Source organism: Corythoichthys intestinalis, chromosome 4, assembly GCF_030265065.1.
Source record: "Corythoichthys intestinalis isolate RoL2023-P3 chromosome 4, ASM3026506v1, whole genome shotgun sequence".
Classification (NCBI taxonomy): domain Eukaryota; kingdom Metazoa; phylum Chordata; class Actinopteri; order Syngnathiformes; family Syngnathidae; genus Corythoichthys; species Corythoichthys intestinalis.
Genome location: NC_080398.1, coordinates 21450441 through 21473390, shown reverse-complemented (window position 1 = coordinate 21473390; position 22950 = coordinate 21450441). Strand labels below are relative to the sequence as shown.

The 22950-nt window shown below is 38.8% G+C and overlaps 1 protein-coding gene across 5 annotated transcripts in view; it reads right to left on the bottom strand.

Annotated features, from left to right (window-relative positions):
* Window positions 1–22950, bottom strand: part of cadm4 (cell adhesion molecule 4) — a 468758-nt gene that overhangs the window by 112794 nt on the left and 333014 nt on the right. For 2 of the 5 annotated variants that reach the window (XM_057833339.1, XM_057833337.1), the window contains exon 1: window positions 18245–21113. The exons of 1 other annotated variant lie outside the window; for it this stretch is intronic. In XM_057833339.1, the coding sequence (XP_057689322.1) occupies window positions 18245–18353 (109 nt within the window). In that variant the 5' untranslated portion in view covers window positions 18354–21113. Of the gene's footprint in view, window positions 1–18244; window positions 21114–22950 lie in introns of those variants that run through there. 2 more of the 5 variants (XM_057833341.1, XM_057833340.1) reach the window with 2 other exon arrangements.

The window sequence follows — 22950 nt, the reverse complement described above, 5'->3', positions numbered from 1 at the left end:
CCATTATCCGTCCTAGTGTAGACATAGCCTTAGATAAGCCATAAGATGAAATCTGATTAGAATTGGCAACAATCACTGTTTTATCTGCTAAAAATAATAGTAATAATTTAAAAAAAAAAAAAAAAAAAAAGGCCTGAAGAAGCCATGAGGTATATGTGAGTATTTCAAAAGTCCAAAAGTTTTTTTTTTTTTTTAAATCTAGACTTCTGACTCAAATTTACTACTACTCTACCGCTTGCATTTAGGAATTTCTGTCTCTAAACATGACGATAACCGCTCAAAACAGGCAATTTTAGGGTTATTTTATTAGTTTTCTCGTGTTTTGGATGGGTCTGCCTATGGAAGTAGGCTCAAAACAACCACACTGGGAACTCAAAGCACTCAATATTTCTAAATCATCTTTTCCCATTGAAATGAATAGAAATGTCATTAATCAATTCCAAAATCGAACTGAAAAAAATCAGAAAACATTGAAAAGTGTTTGGAACTCTGTTATACTGTTCTATATAAAAACACAGAATTGACATAGTGATAATGAATGTAAAGAATTATAATGTTTTTGCTGCTTTTTTTGGGTTGTGTGAACCATGGTCACTTCGATTCAGTATAATGCAGCCACAGCTGCACATAACTATTTTACAACTGCTTTTGTGAGGTGATGTGACATTTGTTATTTTGGGAAATGGCTACAAAATAAATGTCTGTGAGCATTGTTAAATTGTTTGTCTACGTGTGTTTCTCCAATGTTTGTGCTCGATATCCATTGCTTAAAATGTTAGCATTGCAAAACTAGTGCTGTTTGTTAGAATGAAGCTACACATGCATAAAGCTATTTTTTTCAACATGTAATTCTCTTTGTTTTTTAACGCTGAGTCACTTTGTCTTTAGGCAGCACTGTAGAGTGTATGAATCTCTATTTTTGTTTATTTGCTGGGTGAAACTTGCATTTCTGCTGGGATATAGTTTTCTAACACAGTTCTTCCTGGATAAAAGTCGACTATATAACAGTTATTTATATTGGTAGTATTTGTGCACAGCTATTTTGCCCGATCATTCTCCCCGATGCGGTGCTATATTGTATTCATAATATACCGCTTGCTTACATTTTTTATATTCTTATTTTCTTATTCGAGGCTATGCATCTTAACAACCTCATTTCGTCACGGTGGTAGTCAAATATATTACAGGAACACTAAAGGCTAAATCAAATGCATTCTATTTTCCTTAGCCTCCTTGGTCCAGGCGGTAATAAATTATTGGTACGCAGGTGTCTCGAGATGATGCTGCATTCCAGAAACTGGGGAAATGTTCAACTCTCAATAATACCAATAATATCAGGTTACCGTGACAGCATGATACATTATGATGTTTATGTCACACAAAAAAGATAAAAACATAAAAACATAAGCTTTGTTGAAAATACAGATTGTCATTAAGTGTTAATGGTTGGACATTGTAGAGCTATGATATGATACACTAACATTCAGTTACTGGGTTTGATTATAATGTCCATAATGATTATAGAGTAACTCATGGTGACCCAAAAGGTATGCACCAAAATTATTATGGATTTATTAAAATTTACAAGCATTGTAATGGATTGAATGAGTGGTCAATGGAGAAGGGTGAAGTTATCAAAGTTTGACTGCGTGTGAATGTCGCCGCTGTGGTTACGTACTCCTCTGAGGCCGTCCAATTGTCCCAAGAAAAAGGAAAAACGGTGCAGCATGCTTTAAAAAAAAAAAAAAAAAAAAATTCAATATTAATCCATCCCATCCTGGAAGCATTTGTCAGTGGGTTAGTCAGTTTAAAGAAACTGGATGTCTGTGTAAAGGAAAGTCTTGGAAGACCACATGTTGGTGAAAAGCAAGTTGAGAGGTTTACACGATGCATTTGAGGTGATCTTATGTAAATCTACACGTCAAGCAAGTCGTCAGCTTGCAATCCCTCAAAGAACTGTCTGGTGTGTGTTAAAAAAAAAAGGATTGCATGTGAAACCTTACAAACTAAGCCGTGTCTTAGCACTTACTAATAACAACAAGGAGAAGAGAAAAAGATTTTGTGAGTCAACGCTTGAGAAAATTATAAAATCTTTTCTCATCTAGTTTTTTGTGATGAAGCGACTTTTCATTTGTGTGTCAACCATAGTCAATCATCACAATAGTACAAGGATTCATGGACTCACTGAATAATCTCTATAATACACAGTATCAGCAAAAATATATCCCAACTTTGAAACCCTATCCTTATTCTGAAACCAAACCTTGAAAAGCTAACCTTGGTTTTCAACCCATATTTTCAACCCTAACTTGAATTTGGAACATGGAATCCTAAATAGTGTTTTAAACCCTACTTTAGAATCTTAACCTTATTTTAAAACCCTTCTCTGGAAGAGAAACCTGAGTTTAAAATCCTATGTTGAAACAATAACTTGGGCCTTAAACCCTTCTTTGGAACCCTAGCTATTACTTGAAACCCTACTTTGAAACCCAAACACTACTTTGAAACCTGAACATTAGTTCGAAAAGCTGCTCTGAAACGTTACTCTGGCACCCTAACCCTAGTTTGAAAACTTTGGAGCCCAAACCTTGGTTTTGAAACCCAAATGTTAGTTTGAAAAGCTAATTTGAAACATTCCCCCTGTTTAAAACCCTACTTTGGAACCCTAACTGCAGTTTAAAACCCTAATTTGAAACCTTAATCTACGTTTTAAAACAAACTTTGCCCCCCTACCCATAGTTTGAAACCTTACATTGGAACTCTAACCCTAGTTTGAAACGTTACTTTGGAACCTAAACCTTGATTTTAAACTCAAATTTGAAACCCCCTTACTCAGATTATAAACTTTACTGAGGAACCCTAACCTTGGTTTTGACTGTAATTCGAAACCCTAGTTTTAAACCTTAATTTCATCTCATTTTACTTTAGTAATGATACCAGTGATATCGGTACCATTTGGAGAGAATGTGTGAAGATCAATCAAAAAACATAAATATATATATATATATATATATATATATATATATATATATATATATATATATATATATATATATATATTAGGGCTGTCAAACGATTAAAAATTTAGATAGAAAGACTTGTAGTTCTTTATGAAAAATGTTAGTACAAGTTATAGAAATTGTATATTAAAACCCCTCTTAATGTTTTCGTTTCAATAAAATTTGTAAAATTTTCAATCAAAAAATAAACTTGTAGCCCGCCATTGTTGATGGCAATACTGTAATTACTTACACTATAAAATCAGTCGCACCCAAGCGCCAGCAGAGGGCAGCAAAACTCCGCAAAACACAATTAACAAGTGGGCCTTTCACTCCTCTGTCATTTAAATCTGTCTGAGCTGGGCCAAGTGCGTTAATTGCGTCAAATATTTTAACGGGATTAATTTAAAAATTTAATTAACGCCCGTTAACGCGATAATTTTGACAGCCCTAATATATATATATATATATACTGTATATACATATATACAGTATATATACATACATGTACAGTATATCGCGGAAAACACAGACAAGACTGAAAAAGCAGTTTCTGCTCTTGCACCCCTCTTTAAAATAAACTGCTGTATTTTAAGCCAAAATAACTGTTGTTTTTGATAGAACAATATGTCTATATGCTGCCAAAGCAGATTCATAGCGCATTAAGCCCCCGAACTATTTAAAATTTTTCCGTTTTACCCTGGAGAACCCCGTTTACAGACGTCGCGCAACCGCTTTTGTTTCAACCCAGCCATAAAAAGAAGGTAAGTAATTATATTTATTATTCGAAATGTCTGTCATTTTTAGCTTACAATCATTAATTGATGTCAAATATTTAGTTTAAAAGAAAAAACGACTTTTAAAAAATGATTCACTCGCACATTTTAAACTTTTAAACAAATTACGACACAATAAAAAAAAAAAAGTGTCTATAAATAAGTCACGGATATCTACCTCATAACTATCCCTGAATTGTATTTTTTTTTTGTTACTGTCGCATTTTCCCCAATATTTTAGATAAAAAATAATCGATCCAAACGAAGAAAAATTGGGGGGGGAAAAAAAAAAACGTTTAAAAGGGTAAATATATGAAAAAGAAAATCTCGACCACTCCTTGATGTCTGCGATTTCTGACACGCGACCCTTGTTATATTACCATGTTTCACCACTAAATTCCCCCCAAAAACACGGTTGTGGCCATTCACAGCTGTGTCTTCACTCTCAGTGATACATGCTACATGGAGTTTTTGGATCGAAACAAGGTAGGTACGCAATAATATCTCGTTAAAATCATGGCGTCTTTAATTATGCTCTCTCATGCTCAGAGGCGTCGCGTCCCATTAGGCAAACCAGGCAATTGCCTAGGCCCCCCAGCCAGCAGGGGCCCCCAGACGGCCAACAGATTTAGCACATGCAGCTTTACTGCGACCATGGCATTGAAAGCCTTGTGTCTGAGTTCCCTGAAGGGGCCCTTTCACTCGCTCTACACCCCCGCCCTCCCAGTGAGCGGCGATTTGGCTTTTTTTTTTTTAATTGGCGTATATCCAAAATGAAGAGAAATCATCCTTCTGGAAGCGACAAACGAGAGAAAAAAAAGCAGAAGAGGATAAAAGGAAGCAAGACAGCGGTGAGTGTACTATGTTAATGTCGTTTTATGTCCCAATGTAGTAGAGGCCCGGCACTTTGAGTGTCCTAAAAAGCGCTCTATGAGACCGAGTCGTTATTATACTTTTATTAAATATGCTATTGCTCCAAGTCCAACTGTCCCCCTTACTTGCACACGCATGTCGCTTGTTGCCTGGAGCCCCCGGGGACCCTTGCTTTGCCTCTGCTCATGCTCTCACCTCAAGTTAGGGTTCTGCTGATTATTATTATTATTATTTTTTTTTTTTTTAAATGCCCTCCTATTTTAACATTTTTATTCACCCCCAAAAATTGAGATTTTAAGCTTTCCAATGATGTATCACACATGAATAGGACAATTTTGAAATTTGCCCAAATTGGGGCTCTCAGAGCGGAACTTCACGTCACCTCAGTGTTTTCCGACATATACATACATATACATATATACATATATATATATATATACATATATGTATACATATATAATCAAGTATTAATAAAGCAATAATAAAAATGGCATGAGTCTGAACTGATAGTTGGTTCTGCTCTGTATCGCACAAAACAGTGAAAAGTTTAAAAATGTTATCGAATAATGGTTGATATGTTCGGAAAATCAAAGTCAGGTTGTTGAATACATGAATTAGAAAAAGATTTATATATTTTTTAAAGCTGATTGGAAGAACACCATTATACTGATTTTGGTGCTTGTGAATCGATAATTGCAAGCGTCACAGAAAACAATGTGATTGCAATATCTATGATTAGTTCTGATTAACTAATAACTAATATCATGCCCATCCCTAGTTTTGAATGTCTCCTCACATCAGTTGGTTACAAAATGATTATGGCTTGGGATTAGGGGAAGATGTGGAAGAGGCTTGGCGGCGTGGAGGTTGGCATTTGGGAGACAGCCAGCTGGACCGCTCAGTGTCGGTAAATTCTAGAAGCGTCTCTTGAGTTAGCCTGCTGAGTGACCACCTCACTCCATCCTAGAAAGTGCATCAACATAAGAGATGTGCTGTGTCAGAGTGCCCCAAATGTGCATCCTTGAAGAAGAGTAGTGGGGGGGAAGGGGAAGTAACCCCCCCACTACAACCTCTCTATTCATTACCTCTCATTATCTTTCCACTGGAGGTGAGCCAGGAGCTCGTGTTGTCTCTGCGGGCGGGCGGGGGATTTACAAGAGAATCGATGCAGAGGGGACGACAATGCGCAGCCCTTTGCGTTATTACCTCTTTTAATTTCAAACAATAACAGCGGCTCATCGGTCTCAGGGGAGCAGGTCACCCATCGGCGATCGCTCCATCTCTTTCAATCCACACGTCTAATTTCCCCATCATCCCTTGAGTCAGCAAAGCGTACAAATCTTCTGCAGCATGCACAGGTTTTTTTTTTGTGTACTGTCGGGAGCACAAAATGAACACTTGCTCCAGGTTAATGACAGTTTATGTCTCCTTTTCCATGCAGACGGTACATCCACAGCCAAATCTCCTGTCTAAAATTATCATGCCATCTTTCAACTCTCCTTCTTTCCTTTGGCGAGAGCCTGCCAATCAAATGCAGAGCAAAGAAAAATGAAGAAAAAAGCTCCCTCTATAAATAAAACATCATCCTTAAATCTTCCATCCTTTTATCGTCGTCTCCTCGGCTCACCTCACTGCCACCCATTCCACTAACATGAATCACAATTCCGCCGCATAATTTACTCCATTTAAAACTCCATGGACCACTTTTTGGACAAAGGTACCTGACTCTGAAGGAGAACTTAGTAAGCCTTTTCCAACTCATTATTTTTTTTCCAATATCAAAAGGTCAACTATTAAAGGTAAAAAAGCAGAGGTGGCACCCTAGAATAAAGCAAGTTGTTTACAAAAGTTAGTTAGTCGAGCAATTTGGGAGCCACTAAAGCTTCCATTGTTCTGCAAAGGCCATCATCAGGATTTTGGATGGGTGTCACATTCATCCAGAGAGGAAAGTTCTAGCGCTGCAGCGATTAATCAATTAAGTCGAGTAATTTGATTTGGAAAAAAAGCTTCGAATCAAATTTTGCTGCTTCGAGTATTTGTTTAATTATGAGTGGCTTTGTAGTGGTTTGTTTTGAAAGTGTTTGCATTTAGATTTATTGATTTGGTTGGATACACTGACTTCTAGTGGCAACAGTGAAGATGACATAACTCATTTAACATGGCTAAATCCAGCTTGCCCCTGTTAAGACCAACATAAGGCAAGTTTGAGCTCATGTTTTTTATGCATTTGTAATTCAGTTTATATGTATATTTAGCAGTTTTTGTTGTTATTGTTGTTGTAATATTTGTTTGAACGATTTGTTAAGAGCATTGTTAAAAAACAAAATGTTAGCATTTTATAGCATTTAAGCTAGCGGACTTTTGCCATGCAAGTTAGCCAATTGTTCTGTCGTTGTGCTGTTTTTTTACCATTTCAGGATCAACTCAGGTATTGTCAATTCTGCATAGTTTAAAACACTAGGGAGTTTTATTTTGATGCTCTTTAATGCTCTTTTGAAAGTGCAATCTTAGCAAGCCTTTGTTTTGCATCTCTTAAAATTTATTTTGCAATGCATTAAACGTTCCTAGATTATTCGAACTAACTAGTTGATAAATTAATCGACTAAAATAATCGATAGCTGCAGCCCTACGTAGTTCCATTTAAAAAACGTGGCTAAGTATTTGGAAAAAAGCATTGGGGACATTAGGTTATGACACTCACAGATAGGGTTGGTTATGGTTTGGATGTTATTCAATACAGTTCCGGTGCTCAAATGATACTTCCCTCAAAAAACAACATAAAAAACACCACCCCAAGTGGCACGAAAGATGAATAAGCGACGTCACGTTTTTTAACAGAACATGCGGGCAGGGTAAAACAAAAAAACTCTGTCATCAAAGTGTATGTTTTTATCCGGTCAGGTAACACCAGTTTTTTCAGAAACTGTACCAAATAAATTGTATCGATAGGATTAAATACCTACCCTCCAAAATATTAAAATTAGGAGAAAATACGAAATTAGGTTCTCCTTTGTGAGCTATATAAACTTGAATTCTTATATAGATTGTATTTTTGGACAAAGTCACACCTGCACTGAAGTTGCAGTCCCAACCAAACTATTAAATCAAGTGCGTCTTCCAGAAAATACAATATTTAAAAAACGTTTCCTCCATTCATCCAGACAAACCTTCAAGAAGCTTTTGTACGGGTGACACATTCATCCAGCAAGGAAAATTAAAGCTTTTTTGTGGTGATATCTGAAGAAAGGCATTGGTACACAATGTTTAGACACGTTCCTAAGTTCTCTTCTTCTGGAAAGACCTTCTAGAAAATTTAAAGTAGACGCCCAATAGAAAATAATAAGTAACAGGAACATTTTCCAGGTGTAAAATGTAACTCCTCTATTCTATATCTTCCATGTGAATTATTTATATCAGTCATCGTGGGGTTGTAAAATAGTTGCAAACCACACCCTCATTATCCAAACCACATTTGCTTTGGCACCAAAGCTTCCCTTTCCGCATGCACTCTCCTTCTGCCTTGCTCTGTTTTTTGGGGGGCAAACTGGAGGACCAAGTGGGAATCATTCTCTGCCTTGTACTTTCCCCACGCTTCTGCTAAATGTGATTTGTTCTGCAGCTCAAGTCTGCAGCATAATCGCACGGCTTCCACAGCGAGCCGGGTGAGCGGAAGGAAGGAGCGCAAGAGGAGCAAGCAGTACAAGAGGACGGAACAAAACGAAGGGAGAGTGGATATCTTGCTGCTTTTTCCTCCCCACCCCGTCCTGCTTTCATCTCCTGCTCTAGTTTGGCCTATTTTAATTGGCAGGAGCTCAGTCTTTCCCTCTCCATTGCTCTATCATCTTGCTTGTTTTTACTTCTTCTTTCCCTTTCTTAATCTGCCACAAGCACAACCTCTATCAACTCTGCAACTCGAGGAGGATGGCAAAGCTAATCAGCTGAATCAGCATCAAATTGTTTCTGCTCACCCGTGACCTCTCATTAAAAGCATTATTTTTTTCATTTGGTCTAATATTTCTCATAGTTCTACCCCCACAGCAGCATTCGACTTTTCACCTTCATCTCTTAAATTGCCAATTTACCTTACCCCAATTGCCATCCACCTATCAGATTTCCATGTTGACCATACACCCAGCCCCCTCCCTTTTCCTCTGACCTTCCACCCGTCGCTTAGTCACGTTCCCAAAAAAGATAATTAAAAAATAGCTCGTGGTTGGAGCTGCACAGAAATATGTACATCTGCTTTCTTTGTTGCTGTAGGGCTAGAAAACAAATATGAATTAAATTTGAATTAAATTTAATTTATGTTGCTGTAAAATGTTCCTATCAGATAAAAAAAAAAAAAAAAAAGTATGAATCCAAGTACAGGTAGTCCCCGGCATACGAACGAGTTCCATTCCCGAATTTCCGCGCAAGTCGGAATTACCCTTTGAGTACCCCTAAATATCTCCTAAATCTCAAAATAACTATCCACAAACATGTATTATACGTCATTGTACTGTCTTTGCCAAGACGTTGGCGTGAAGTCCTCGCTAGACAGTGAGCTAAGGTCCGAAATGACGATGTCAGACGTTCATGTGGTTTACTGACTTTATTCAGCTGTTCATGACACTTGCAGATTTTAACTAAAATAAAATTGAAATTAAATCTCTTTCATCCTCAATATCAGCAATTCAAATTATCGTTTATAACTAAATGCTGATACAGCAATAACTATCTACACAAACGACTAGAATCTATCAGCCAGTGCCCGCACATCATCAAAAACAATTCCATAAACTATACCCAAGTACTACCTGCTCTAAGCTTCCTGCGCCAAGTTAAAAACATGCATCACAAAACTAAAGTCAACATTATAATTAATAAATGAATAAATAAATAAACCAGACTCCGGCGTTGTAATGTCGAAATCATGTAAATCAGTTACGTCGTAATAATTGCCACCGCAATGCAAAAACTTTTTCAGAGAGCCCTTTCTTTTACATGACGACAGCGTTTTAGGGTGCTGAAAACGCAAAAAATTAGAAATGCCCTTCAGAGTGGAAATCTTGTAGGCACTTCCCCTGTCAACGTCAGTGTTGTTAATAACGGCGTTAGAGTATAACGGCGTTACTAACGTCGTTATTTTTTTCCAGTAGTGAGCAATCTAATTGATTACTTTTCTCATCTTTGCAATGCCGGTACCGTTACTGAGGATGTAAAGGCGTGCGTTACTATGCGTTACTACGTTGGTTGAATGACGCGAGAAAAGTCTAAGAGACACGGACTCACGGAGAGACGAGAGAGCAGAGGAGTGGGGAGGAGGGAAGGGAGTTGTGACGCCATTGCAAACGCGATGTTAGGTGGCTCCAATAATACCTGACTGTAGCCGATAGCTTATAAACTATGCCCACGTGATGCTACGGTAGATATCACATGTATATAGAACTAGATGCGAAATGATAAGCGCCGGCGTTAGTAAACAGCCGCCATCTTAGAGCAGTGGATTTCTCTGGAAGGCTCTGTTGTAGAGCCTAAGTAACTTTATATCTAAAATACTCCAAAACTTGACTTGAATCTATCTTTAAATAATGAAACAGTTTTAAAACTTTCACATGCCAAAAGTAGACAGAAGGCAACTAATGCAATAATAGGAGCAATTGTAACAACTTTAAAGGTTGATTCACAACATTAAAAGACTTCCAAACATAGAAAAGGTTACTATCTAGTTATTGCAATATCTGCAATAACTCTGTCTAGTTAAGCTTAGGGTAAAGAATTGGGCTAGGGCCAATTGTCCTAAAACCTCTTTGAATTTCACATAGTTACCTGTTTTTTTTTTTTTTTTAAAACTCATTTGCTCCCAAAAACGTATAAATATGTTCTATTTTTAATTGTTTCACTGTCCGAAAAAAGTATTTATACATCTTTTATGGTTTTTTTTTCAGAAGAGACATCTTTAGGTTCTGATGCAACTTTTCTCCAAAGCACAACGCTGAAAATCCATTTTAAAGCAATAAAACTGGCCACTGGAGGGCAGTAGCGCATTTGCTAAGAAAGACCCGCAATGCAATACAACGGAACGAATGGCCGGGCCGCACGGCCGGGGTGCCGGCGGAAGACCACTGAATGGACGACCAGCACGCCAGGCGCGGGAAGTCCGAGCAAGACGACCGGGAGGACGTCCGGTACGCTAGGCGACGAACGACCGAGTGTGACGACCAGGAGGACGTCCAGGATGGCAGGCGGTGGACGACCGAGCAGAACGACCGGGACCACCAGTGCATCGGACGATGCCGTTGAGTCCGTGCTGCTCGCCGAGCAGAGCCCGCGCCGCCGTGCTCGGCCGCTCGCGTCCCCCGCACCCTCTAGTGTCCCGCGACTCAGCCGGAAACGCGCACGGCCAAACCAGTTGCCCCCCCAGGAACCCTAAGCCTAACCCCACACAAGTTCCGCAGGCGAACTCCGCGACGAGGCAGTGGTCACCACAAAAGAAAGACTAAAAAAAATCCATCTTGATGAGATACTACAGGCGGTGATGAGGGAAAAGCCCATCCCGTCCGCCGAGACAGCCGCAGCGGCCACAACAGCACCATCTCCCGGCCCAACAGTCCAGCCATGGTTTCATGCGCTTTCACGCGTGCACACTTCTGTGCGCACCCAGTTATCCCAACATATAATGATTGTGTAAACGTGGAATTAAAACAACAGCAAAACACCACTTTTGCGTTATTGCGTAAGATTGTTGTCGTGTAAATGTGGCCTAAGAGGAGCATTAAAAAAAAAAAAAAAAAAAAAAATCCTCAGATAAATTGACTGCACCTCCAAGGTAGTAATTTTAAAAATGAACAGTAAAACATGTATCTGTCCAACTGAACTTTGTTGCTTCACCTCTTGGATGAATTAACTAATGAGTACTCCACACCACCATTCCACAAACACCGATCAGATCCTGCCATGGAGGAAAAAAGGTAATGCTAATTATCTAACTAATAAGTTGGAGTTAATTTATGGGCCCATTTGAGCTCTGATGTTACCAAAAGACCAACACCAAGGCATCTAAACTCATCCCTCAGATGAATTGACTAATAAGTCCTCTGAACATTCCTTACATAGACATCCATCAGATCCCACTCAGAAAAAAAAGGTTTTACACTAATTATCTCAGTTCATGGAGTTCATTGATGAGCCTATTTGAGCTCGGTAGTTAACCAAACCAAAACAGCAGCACCATGAATGTGAGCACATTGCAGATGGAAACAGCACAGGAGTGCACTGCATAGTAATCACAATCTTAGCTTATGCGGAAGCTGTGTCTTTACTTTAATGTTTATTTTTTTCATGTAATTGCCCCTCTGTGGTCTGTGAGTCAATCTATATGTTGTTTGGAGTTGCTTGATTTATTAGCTCTTTCCTAGTCTGAATCGGTTCTTCCTGTTTTCCTGCATTTCTCCATAAGTCTAATTTAATGTATTTTTTCTGCTTTAGTTTCAGTTCTTGTAACTGTATCTGCCTGAAAGTCAAATGGAACAAGGATCGGATTTTTCTTTTTTTTTTTTGCATTGCTTCTCCCTTCTGTTTAATTAGAGTGGCCAAACGTCCTCTTTTGCCCGGACAAGACCTACTTTCACGTAGTATCCTTGTCGTCCGGGTGGGTTTTATAAATTCATAAAAATGTCCAGTTTTTATGATTTTCTCACGACCAAATTGAAGAGAATCCCTCCGGCCGCTGGGTAGCAGCGCCTGCCAGCACTAACATGGCTCCTAGTCGTAGGAAGGGAAGGAGTAGTTGTTCTTGTTTTTGTTGGCAGTTTACCCCTATCATGAGGCATTACCGCCATCTACTGGGTTGATGATTTGGCCACAACGCCTGCCCAGTTGTTAAGTTTTGTACGATAAATACGTACCGTATATAATGGTAACTGCTGACTTCTGTTGGAACTTACTTACTTACTTTGACTGTAAAATCCCATTTAGTGTCGCATCGTTGCGCTGCCGATTATTGTAAACTTTTATAGCAAAGTTTGATTTTTGCCTCAGCTAGCTATCAGTAAGCTAAACCACGCTAGGCATTATGGGAAACATAGTTTTTGATCTGCTACGTTTGGAAACATGCTGGTTGAATAGTTTGTCAGTTTATTTCGGTTATTGTTTGTGTGCAATCTAGAACATTGAATGAGAATATCAATTGAATGGGAATAACAATTTGTCAAGGACAATTGTAGTGTTAGTAATTTATAAAAATGTTTAGTTGGCACATAGCCTACTGTGTGTAAGTGTATTGACTGGACTACATTTCCATGGGTCTGCGTGTATATATATATATATATATATATATATATATATATATATATATATATATATGTATATAAGGGGTGTCAAACGATTAAAAATTTTAATCGAGTTAATTACAGCTTAAAAATTAATTAATTGTAATTAATTGCAATTAATCGCAATTCAAACCATCTATAAAATATGCCATATTTTTCTGTAAATTATTGTTGGAATGGAAAGATGAGACACAAGATGGATATATACATTCAACATACGGTACATAAGTACTGTATTTGTTTATTATAACAATAAATCAACAAGATGGGATTACCATTATTAACATTCTGTTAAAGCGATCCATGTATCGAAAGACTTGTAAATCTTAAAAGATAAATGTTAGTACAAGTTATAGAAATTTCATATTAAAACCCCTCTTAATGTTTTCGTTTTATTAAAATTTGTAAAATTTTTAATCAAAAATTAAAGTAGTAGCCCGCCATTGTTGATGCCAAAAATTACTTACACAGTGCTCATGGGTGCTGAAGCCTATAAAATCAGTCGCACCCAAGTGCCAGCAGAGGGCGACAAAACTCCGAAAAACACAACAAGCACACATTTCACTGTGCTGTCATATTAATGTTTGAGCGGGGCATGTGCGTTAATTGCGTCAAATATTTTAACGTGATTAATTTAAAAAAATAATTACGGCCCATACATATATATATATATATATATATATATATATATATATCAAAATTATCGTGTTAACGGGCGGTAATTTTAAAAAAAAAATTTAATACAGTATTTTTTAGTCATTATTTATTTATTTTTTAAACTGCATTTTCCATCCAGAGTGAGGGGGCACACTTTAAATATGTTAAAGTGATATAGGCATCTTTGAGTGAACTTACATGAACAATAAATTAACACAATAAATTGCCATAGCTGTGAATCAGTGACTGTCTATATATGCCCTGCAATTGACAGGCGACTAGTTCAGTCTGTAACCCGCCATTCTGGAGAAAATCCAGCTCATTCAACACCTAGAAGCTGATAAGCAATAGTAACCAGATGGTTGTGTGGACTCCAGTTCCACTTGGCATGTATTGTAACATAGTGCTGATATAGTTTAATACTATTCCAAAAACGCCTTTGTAGAAATACAAGTTCTGTTTCCAAAAGCACCTTTGAAGGGCAGACACAAACTGCCATTTTGGCAACAAGTGAACACTTCACCCAAGAGACTGCCAAGACGTTGTAGCAGCCAACCCCTGACATCACTCCTCCCATTAGACAATGTCCCTTTGTTGATTGTATTTGCAAAAAAGACAAAACACTGGACTCTGTGGAAAACCCGTGTGGGTGACAGTCACGTTAATTTTCCCGTGGGGTTGTGCTACCTTAATGGTGTACAGTAAATATTGAGAGCAGATTTTAACAGCATCTCAGAACGCCATTACTCACTTCTGTCTCATGCAAAAACTTCGATACGCAGAGCCCCCTTCCTCCTTTGTCTCTGTTTCCTATCATTTCTTCTCAGCTGACATGCTCTCCATTTGACTAGAAAAGTGTCTTCTGTCACATATTATATTATCTTTTTCTCAGTTTTCATTTTTGATTGCCCCTCTCCTCCGTTTGCCTCGCTCGCCACATGGTCTCCTTTCACCCCTTCAGGGCATATGCTGCTGTCTTAATATTCTCTCTTTTCTTAATCCCAGTTGAAGCGTAATTACTGGCAGCTTGAACATTTCAGACGAGACTCATATTTCATCACTATCGTGCTCCGCCCTGGATCTTTTTTTATTTTATTTGACTATGCAGTGCTATTAGCTTATACCAGACATTTTCCAACCATTACATTACAAAAATTGCATGGCACTTATACACTATATCAGTGGTCCCCAACCTTTTTTGTACCATAGACTGGTGTGATTTGGGCCTTTTTTCACAGACTGGCAATGTGTGGCAGAAAATGACAGCAAACATAAAATAACACGGTGGGGCTAAAAATGAACATTAAGTGCAGGGAAAATGGCCTAAAACGGCAAATATCCTTGATCGCAGGCATTATGAGTTCTTCTCCAATCGTGAAAGGTTTCTTTTCTTTAGCAATACAGTTCGACATGAGGTATGATGATCTCAGTGCATTCGCTTTTGTTACCTCGTCTGCTAGCTTTTAGCCATATATCATGCAGAATTGACTTGTTTGTAGGCTCCTTTTCTGGCTCAGCAAGTGGCATTTTCCCCATATAAAAGCTGTCTAAAGATGTCTGTTTTTCAGTCATCTTCACTAACATGTGTGCTTTTATTTCTGGGAACAAATATAATGCACCTACGTCATTATCAAAGACAACGCACATGGATATAAAAAATGGATGCTCCAATGGATTTCAATAACGACTTCCTATCCAGTTTTATTATTACATCTATTGACTTATCCGATCAAGACGACCGGGAAGTACCCGTCCACCATTGCTCAGGTGTGCCGCCTGCAGCATACAGCGCGTAGCTAACGTTACTGTTTACATTGACTGTTGCTGGGCTGCTGTAAGTGTGGAAACACTCCAGGAATGGCGACTTGGTTGTAGGCTCCTTTTCTGGCTCAGCAGATAGCCTTTTCTCTGTGAAAAAGCTGTCCAAAGAAGTGTTTTCCAGTCATCTTCGCTAATGAGTGGGCTTGTTATTTCCGGGAACAAATATGATGCACCTACTTCATTATCGAGGACAAGTGCACATGGATAGCTAATTCGAGCAAAATGACCTGTACTAACCCGTTCGCCATTGCTGAGGTGTGCCGCCCGCAGCACACAGTCAACAGCAGATAACGTTAGTGTTTACATTGATAGAGGCTGGGCTGCTATAGGTGTGCAAAAACCCCATTAATGGCGGCAAACCACTAGTCACCAGTGTAGACAGGCATTTTGATGTGTCAAGAGGCACAGGCCAGATTGCGGTCGTTAACAAATTATTCATTTTTTTCTCTGCAGCCCAGGGTTTAGCAAATGCTCCACGGACCAGTACCGGTCCCCGGCCTGGTGGCTGGGGATCCCTGTAATATATAATCGACTATACTATACACTATAAATAAACAGTCATTCAGATCTGGACTGAGGAGCTGTTGCAACACTTGTGGTCAATCAAAACAGAGCATCCCATCCCCTTTAAAGGCGGTGCACTCATAGCTCACAGAGAGAAATATTTGGCAGACTTGGGCAGCAATCCATGCATGACTAGAATGTAGTTATTTTATTTTTTTGTGATCAATCTGAACAATAAAGTTCCAACTTTGACTGCCCTGAGTGCGTCTACTGTATATACACATACAGGCTCTAAGTAAGCTACTGTAAAATTAGCTGTTTTTTTAGCAGAGGATGAAAAATATATAGGCCTGGAAGTTGAAGATAAATATTCGACAGCGAATATTGCACACTGACATTTAAATTGAAAGTGCAAACTGCTCACCCATTGGGCAAGTTTAGGGAACCCAGGAATTAAACAAAATGTGTGAAAACATGAAGAGAATAAAATAACAATGTAATATTGGAAGAAATATAACAAGTAAAATAGTCTAAAGAGATAAATTAAGAAAGTCGATATGCTCCATTCTACATGATTTGAGAGAGACAGTATGTTTTGAATCTTATTTATAAACTTTCCTTGATGGGTAATTTATCATCACTGCGTAGAGCACAGTATTGTCTGTGGGCAATATACTAGTATATGTTGTTCCATTCATTTAAGAACCCTTTAATATTTTTTTTTACTTAGGATAGCCCCCCCCACCCCCAAATATTATTATTTTACACAATTTTACAGATAATCATTTTTAATATATTATTAAATAAACACTTAATAAACTACACAGAAATGTATTATGAGTAATACAATCATATATACAAGTTCGCGCAGGAATTTTACCATCCCATTCTGTGTTTTCTGGAAATATATATGGCGGAAAACACTAAAGTGACTTGAAGTTCCGCTCTGAAACCCCCAATTTGGCCAAATTTAAAAAGTGTCTTATATGCATGTGTGATACATCATTGGAAAGCTTAAAATCTCAATTTTCTGGGGGAACAAAAATTTTGAACAGGAGGGCATTTAAAAAAAAATAATAATAATTTTTAAACAGCAAAACCCTAGTTGGAGGCGAGAGCACGCGAGAGCAGAATTAAAGACGCCATGATTTTAAGGAGATATTATCACGTACTCACCTTGTTTCGATCCAAAAACTCCATGTAGTATGTATCACTGAGTGTCAAGACACAGCTGTGAATGGCCACAGCCAGATTTTAAAAAAAATTTTATGGGTGAAACATGGTGATATAACAAGAGTCGCGATGCAGAAATCGCAGACAACAAGGAGTGGTTGAGATTTTCTTTTTCATATAGTTACACTTTTAAATGTATTTTTCAATTTTTTGTTTTGTTTGGATCGATTATTTATCATCTAACATATCGGGGTAAATGCGATAGTAACAAAAAAAAAAAAAAATACAATTAAGCGATTGTTATGAAGTAGATATCGGTGACTTTTTTACAGACGCCAAATTTTTCATTGTGACGTAATTCGTTTAAAGTTTAAAATATGCGAGTGAATAACTCTTTAAAGTTGTTGTTTTTTTTTTTTTTTTACTAAATATTAGACATCAATAAATGATTCTAAGCTAAAAATGACAGACATTTTGAATAGTGAATATAATTACTTAGCTTCTTTTTATGGCTAGGTTGAAACAAAAGCGGTTGCGCGACGTCTGTAAACGGGGGTTTTCAGGGTAAAACAGACAAATTAAAAATAGTTCAGAGGCTTAGTGCGCCATGAATCTGCTATGGCAGCATATAGACATATTGTTTCATCAAACACAACAGTTGTTTTGGCTTAAAATACAGCAGCTTCTTTTAAAGAGGAGTGCAAGAGCAGAAACGGCTTTTTCAGTCTTGTATGTGTTTTCCGCCAAATATATAAAACTTTGCCCATTTGTCAGTTTTAAAACACCAAAAAGTGCTCTAAAGCATAAAGGTTTGCCTGATTTAGACTCTTGCTCAACATAATTGGAACAATACCAATCCATCTGGAAAAAAAATCTTATCGATGAGCTGTATCAATAACGGTAGAAGAGAAGTTGCACACGAACATTCACACAAAAGCAAACAAAAGCTTCACGCTGGCTGTAATTACACATTCTCCCCTCTAATACAATCAGTACTTTAATATGGATCCAACATGTACGTGTGAGCGTTATGTTTCTTCCTCTGGCCTGTTTGCCGCATAATGACTCCCTCTGGAATCAATAGCGCACGTCTCCTCTAATAGGGATGCATGTGTGTGCGTGTGCGACTTACGAGCAAAGCCCAGAAGGAGCGGGACCAGGACCAGGCTGCGTAGGACCAGCGAGAGGGGATTCGGGGGGCAGCGGCGCCGTCTGAAGACAGAGCTCCGAGCGGGCCTCATTGTGTATTGATGTGCACTTTAGAATCAATGGTTCCTCTGTGACCCTGACTGCTCTGCTGTAGACTAACAAGTTGACACACAAAAAAATGCACACTAATTCGCACTTAACAGCACTGCTGCCTGCATGTGCACGGCTGGGCTTCTGAAACTAGCTCAGCAGGAGGTAAACATGAGCTATAATGACAAGGTTGTGCTACGTCAGAACAATGTATAAAGTTAGCCAGACAATAATAACAGCTGAGCCGACTTAGAAATTTTCTTTTTCTTTTTTTTTTTTTTTTTTTTTAAATAAGGGACATACGACTTAAACAACTTTCTATGCCATTAAAAGGAACTCTGACTGTAAACTTCGGTCCAACCTGTACTGAGCTAGTTCGGTACAAACATCAAGAAATATTCCAGCAGAGGCAGGTTTTTATCTACGTAGACGTTGCCTGAATGCAAACTTTCGAACTGCAGATGAATGCATCGCAGCGCCCCGGAGGACTGAAGAATCTGGGGCAACAATGAACACGCCCCGTTTTTCCAATCGGCAGGGATGATTCTGCAGGAACAAGTCTGCGTTCCTTTCAGACACTAACCCAAACGGCCGTGTCTCTGGAGACACGGTGTCTCACTGCAGCTCATCTGCAGAGAGCACGAGGTTAAATAAAATCAGATTCGGGGTGGAAGAGCAAAAGCCTCTTGGGGAGTCTTTTGCGAATTTGTGCAAATCTAAAAGACTAAACAGTAGACTGAATAAACACAAACCGTCAGATGTATTTGACCTAGAAGCCTGCTCTTCTATATGCCTGACAGTGCAAAGCTTAAACTTTTTCTACCCTGTGAGCGCAACTGCACAACTCACTGAGCATTACCCGTCATGGCATAAAGCGTTAGTACCCTGAACACGGCCCGCATCTTCCTGCTCTGCATGCCGCAGCAAACACAATGAGCTCTAACAGCCAACAACAGTCAAAGAGTAAAATACACCGAGTGGATAGCCACCGATCTACCCTCTACAGCGCTGACTAGGTACAAAAAAAAAGTCTCTTCAAATTGATCTCCTCATACAGTTTATCCGCTCTTCCTTCCAATCCGCTGTTTGATCCGAGGAGTCGCTTCTTCTCCACAAACTTTCAGATGACGTCTTTGCCAGCTAATCTTTAAACACGGTGATAATCCCAAAGAGGTGTCAGTGTTAATCGCATCCGACTGTCCGTTATCTGTCTTGCGACTTGTTTATATAACCCCGGCCAGCCGCCACGTGCTTGAATCTGTGTGCCAGTGTGGGATCAGCATCTGCATATTTTGCATACTATTTTCTGAAGGTTAAAGGGTTGGTGGTGTGTGTGTGCGTACTGATGTGACAATGCTTGTCTTTCAGGTCTGCAAACAGTGGTGGCGTGTGTGTGTGAATGTGCCCGACTGTCCAGTGTTGACTGAAGCAGGGTGCGAATTGGGCAGTGTTTGACCCTTTCATTGTCGCCTCTTCGTTAATGTATCCATGCAGGCGCCCGCAGAGGCGTAACAGTGCCTCTTTATATTAAAAGCTAGCAGCGATGGGCTCTGCGGCCAGTTGACAATAAATGGGCTTACGGTTTTGCTTGGGCTTTTACTTGTATAGCGCTTTTACACCTTCAAGGCACTCAAAGTGCTTTGGCACTGTTGCCTCATTCACCTACTGATGACACTACATCAGAAGCAACATAGGGTTCAGTATCTTGCTCAAGGATGCTTTGACATGGTCAACAAGGAAGGGGTTTGAGCCAATAACCTTTGGGTTGGGAGACAACTAATCTACTACCAATCTATGCCACCCTGAAGAATAAATGAAAGCTTGGATTCACAGGAGAATCGCAACAATTAATCGATTAAGCGAAAATGAAGGCGCAGACTAATTAATAGCTTGGCGATGTTTTGGTTTAAAATTCTCAAAATCCTCTGAATTCCAGCCTCTCTAATTTCTCTAGTCTTCCATGAAGGCAGTTTTGAATTGAAATATGGCATTTTTCACATGTATTTTAGAAGCATGATCAACATTTTTGCAATTTAAAAAAAAAATTGATCTGAATCATTAAAATTATGTTGGTGCAATTTCTGCACTATCATTTGGGAAAATAGTTCGGGTTTTTTTTGTTTTGTTTTTTTAAAATAAAGAGATGTATTTAAAAAAACCAAAACTGATCCATCCATTAATGGGAAAAATATAATACAAAGGTAAATTGATTACTAAAACGATTGTTAGTGTGTCTGACACAGCTGATCACTCCTACAAATAAAACCTCTACAGTTTTCGAGATATGCAAAAAAAACTGTTCGCAATTGAGGTATCAACAATATTTCTCTTCATTACATTAATTAAAGATAATTTTAAATGAGAGGGAAAAAATGTTCTTCTTTGATTTGTAAAAGGTATCACATGAATTGTTCACTAGAAATTGCTTTAAAAATGTCCGCTCGAGAGTTCACTACAGATTGCCTTTGTTTAGGTTATAAATTTGGACATTTACTGAGTGCAAGGTTGGATTTGTTCCTGTGGATGGAGAACCACAAAATGAAAATTAGGATAATAATAATCAAATTACAGTAGCACCTCGACATACGATCGCTTCGAGATCCCGCGTAAAATTTGACTCGCCATTTGTTTCTACATCGACGACATGTTAGAAATACAAAGATTTACGACAGCGCCACAGTTTCTTTGTTTTGCTGCAAGACGGACACATGGCGGATTTTCTTGTGAGAGAAATCAACAAGGGTTCCAAGAAGGTTAGTGCAGATGGTGAAAAATGGAAAAAGGTGACCCTAAACATTGAAATGAAGATGGAAATTATAGAAAAATATGAGTTGAGCTGGAGGTCCCAAAGCTGGGGAACCGGGCTCGGCCCGCCCCGCCGCGGCGGCTAGCCGGACCGGCCAGAGCGGCGGGCTCCGTCGGAAGACTGCTACTTGCCAACTATTGGTCTCCCGTCGTGCCAGTGTTTAGCCTGAGATGCGAGTTTACCACCGCCTTGGCTGCATTCCCAAACAACCCGACTCTGTATTGTCACAAGCCCTGTAGTTTAACTTAGTTTGTGTTTACAATAGCTTTAGCATTACAGCTAGCAGCCGCCTCGTATTCGTTCCAAAAATCTTTGTGATGCAGTTTTAAATGGCTGCTGGGTTAGTGGTTTTGAATGAGGACGCTTTCTTTCTGCCTTGTGGAACTTCTGCGGTGCATGTTTCGCTGATGGGGAGAGCATCGTTTTTTAGGAACAGCCGCCATAATATACAACTACTTCTTGTCGTGTAACTCCGCCTCCTCAACCCCTCCTCCCTCAGGGGCTTCAGAGAGGGGAGGGGTTGAGGAGGTGGCGTGCTGACTTCTTCAGTTGCGCACATTTGAAGGCTAAATCAAGTATATAATTATCGGATTGCATTATCGGTTGAATTTTTTTATTATCTGGATTATCTGTGTGACGTCATAATTACCATTATCGGCTGATAATTATCGGTGACCGATATTATCGTGTATCTTTACTGCCTAGTGAAAACCTGTACTTCCAATATAGGCAGGAGGGAAATAAAGGGAGTGAAGTTCACCAGACTCACAAAGTTAGTCCATCCAATTGTGCTTTTTCATATTTGGTTGGTATATTTTTCATCTATTCATCCATAATGCATTTCCTTTGTTCTACCTCCTATGCGCAATCATCACTGTGATTGGCAATGAAAGCCGTGGTACAAAGCCAATGATGGATGTGAGCCACACTGAGCTCCATGACTTTCATTGTCCTGTTAAAAGCCAAAGACAACACAGTTCCGCTGTTACAACGACACCTCTCATTGTTCCTTATCCACTGATCGATCTTCTAACACTTCTATGCACAGTACAATCAAGTCCAGCACAGTAAAATGTTTTTAGCGGGTGGCTCTTAAATAAAGCGGAGCAACCACTTGTAATTGCAGAGGAGAGGAGGAACACATTAAAAATCCTTGCACGACTGGCTTAGAATGTACTTGTCTAGATTGAGATCTCGGGGTTTTTAGAACAAGGACAGCAGTGACATGGAGGAACATGAAACACGAAGTATTAACAACGATGTCAACACATTTGGACATGCTTTTGTTCATTTTGGATTGTTTGGTATATTTTGCTACAAGAAAAAAACTGAGGTAAATGTGTTGTGTCATGCCATTCTAAAACTACATCATGCTAGTTTTCAAAGTTTTTTTTTTTTTTTTTTTGCTGAATCTGAAAACACGTACAGTGATACTTCACTTCAACGGAGTCATAAGATGAAGCCAAAAGAATGTTTCCTTCATTTTGAATCATGTGGTTTATAGTGGCTTATAGTGCAGTGCGGCTTATTTGTTGATCTATTTGGGTTAATAGATGACACTTTTATTTGAAAGCGGCCTCATATGACTGTAATAACACAGTCATAATTATGACATGACACTATCATGGGCATTACTGATTGCTTATGACAGATGTCATTAAGTGTCATCTGGCAAATTCTGTAACTAACTCCATTCATGTCCAGCTCGGATCTTTTACATCCATTCAAAAGTGAGATAATTTGCCGGATAACACAAAATGAAATTTGTTATAAGCATTCATTAATGGTCATGA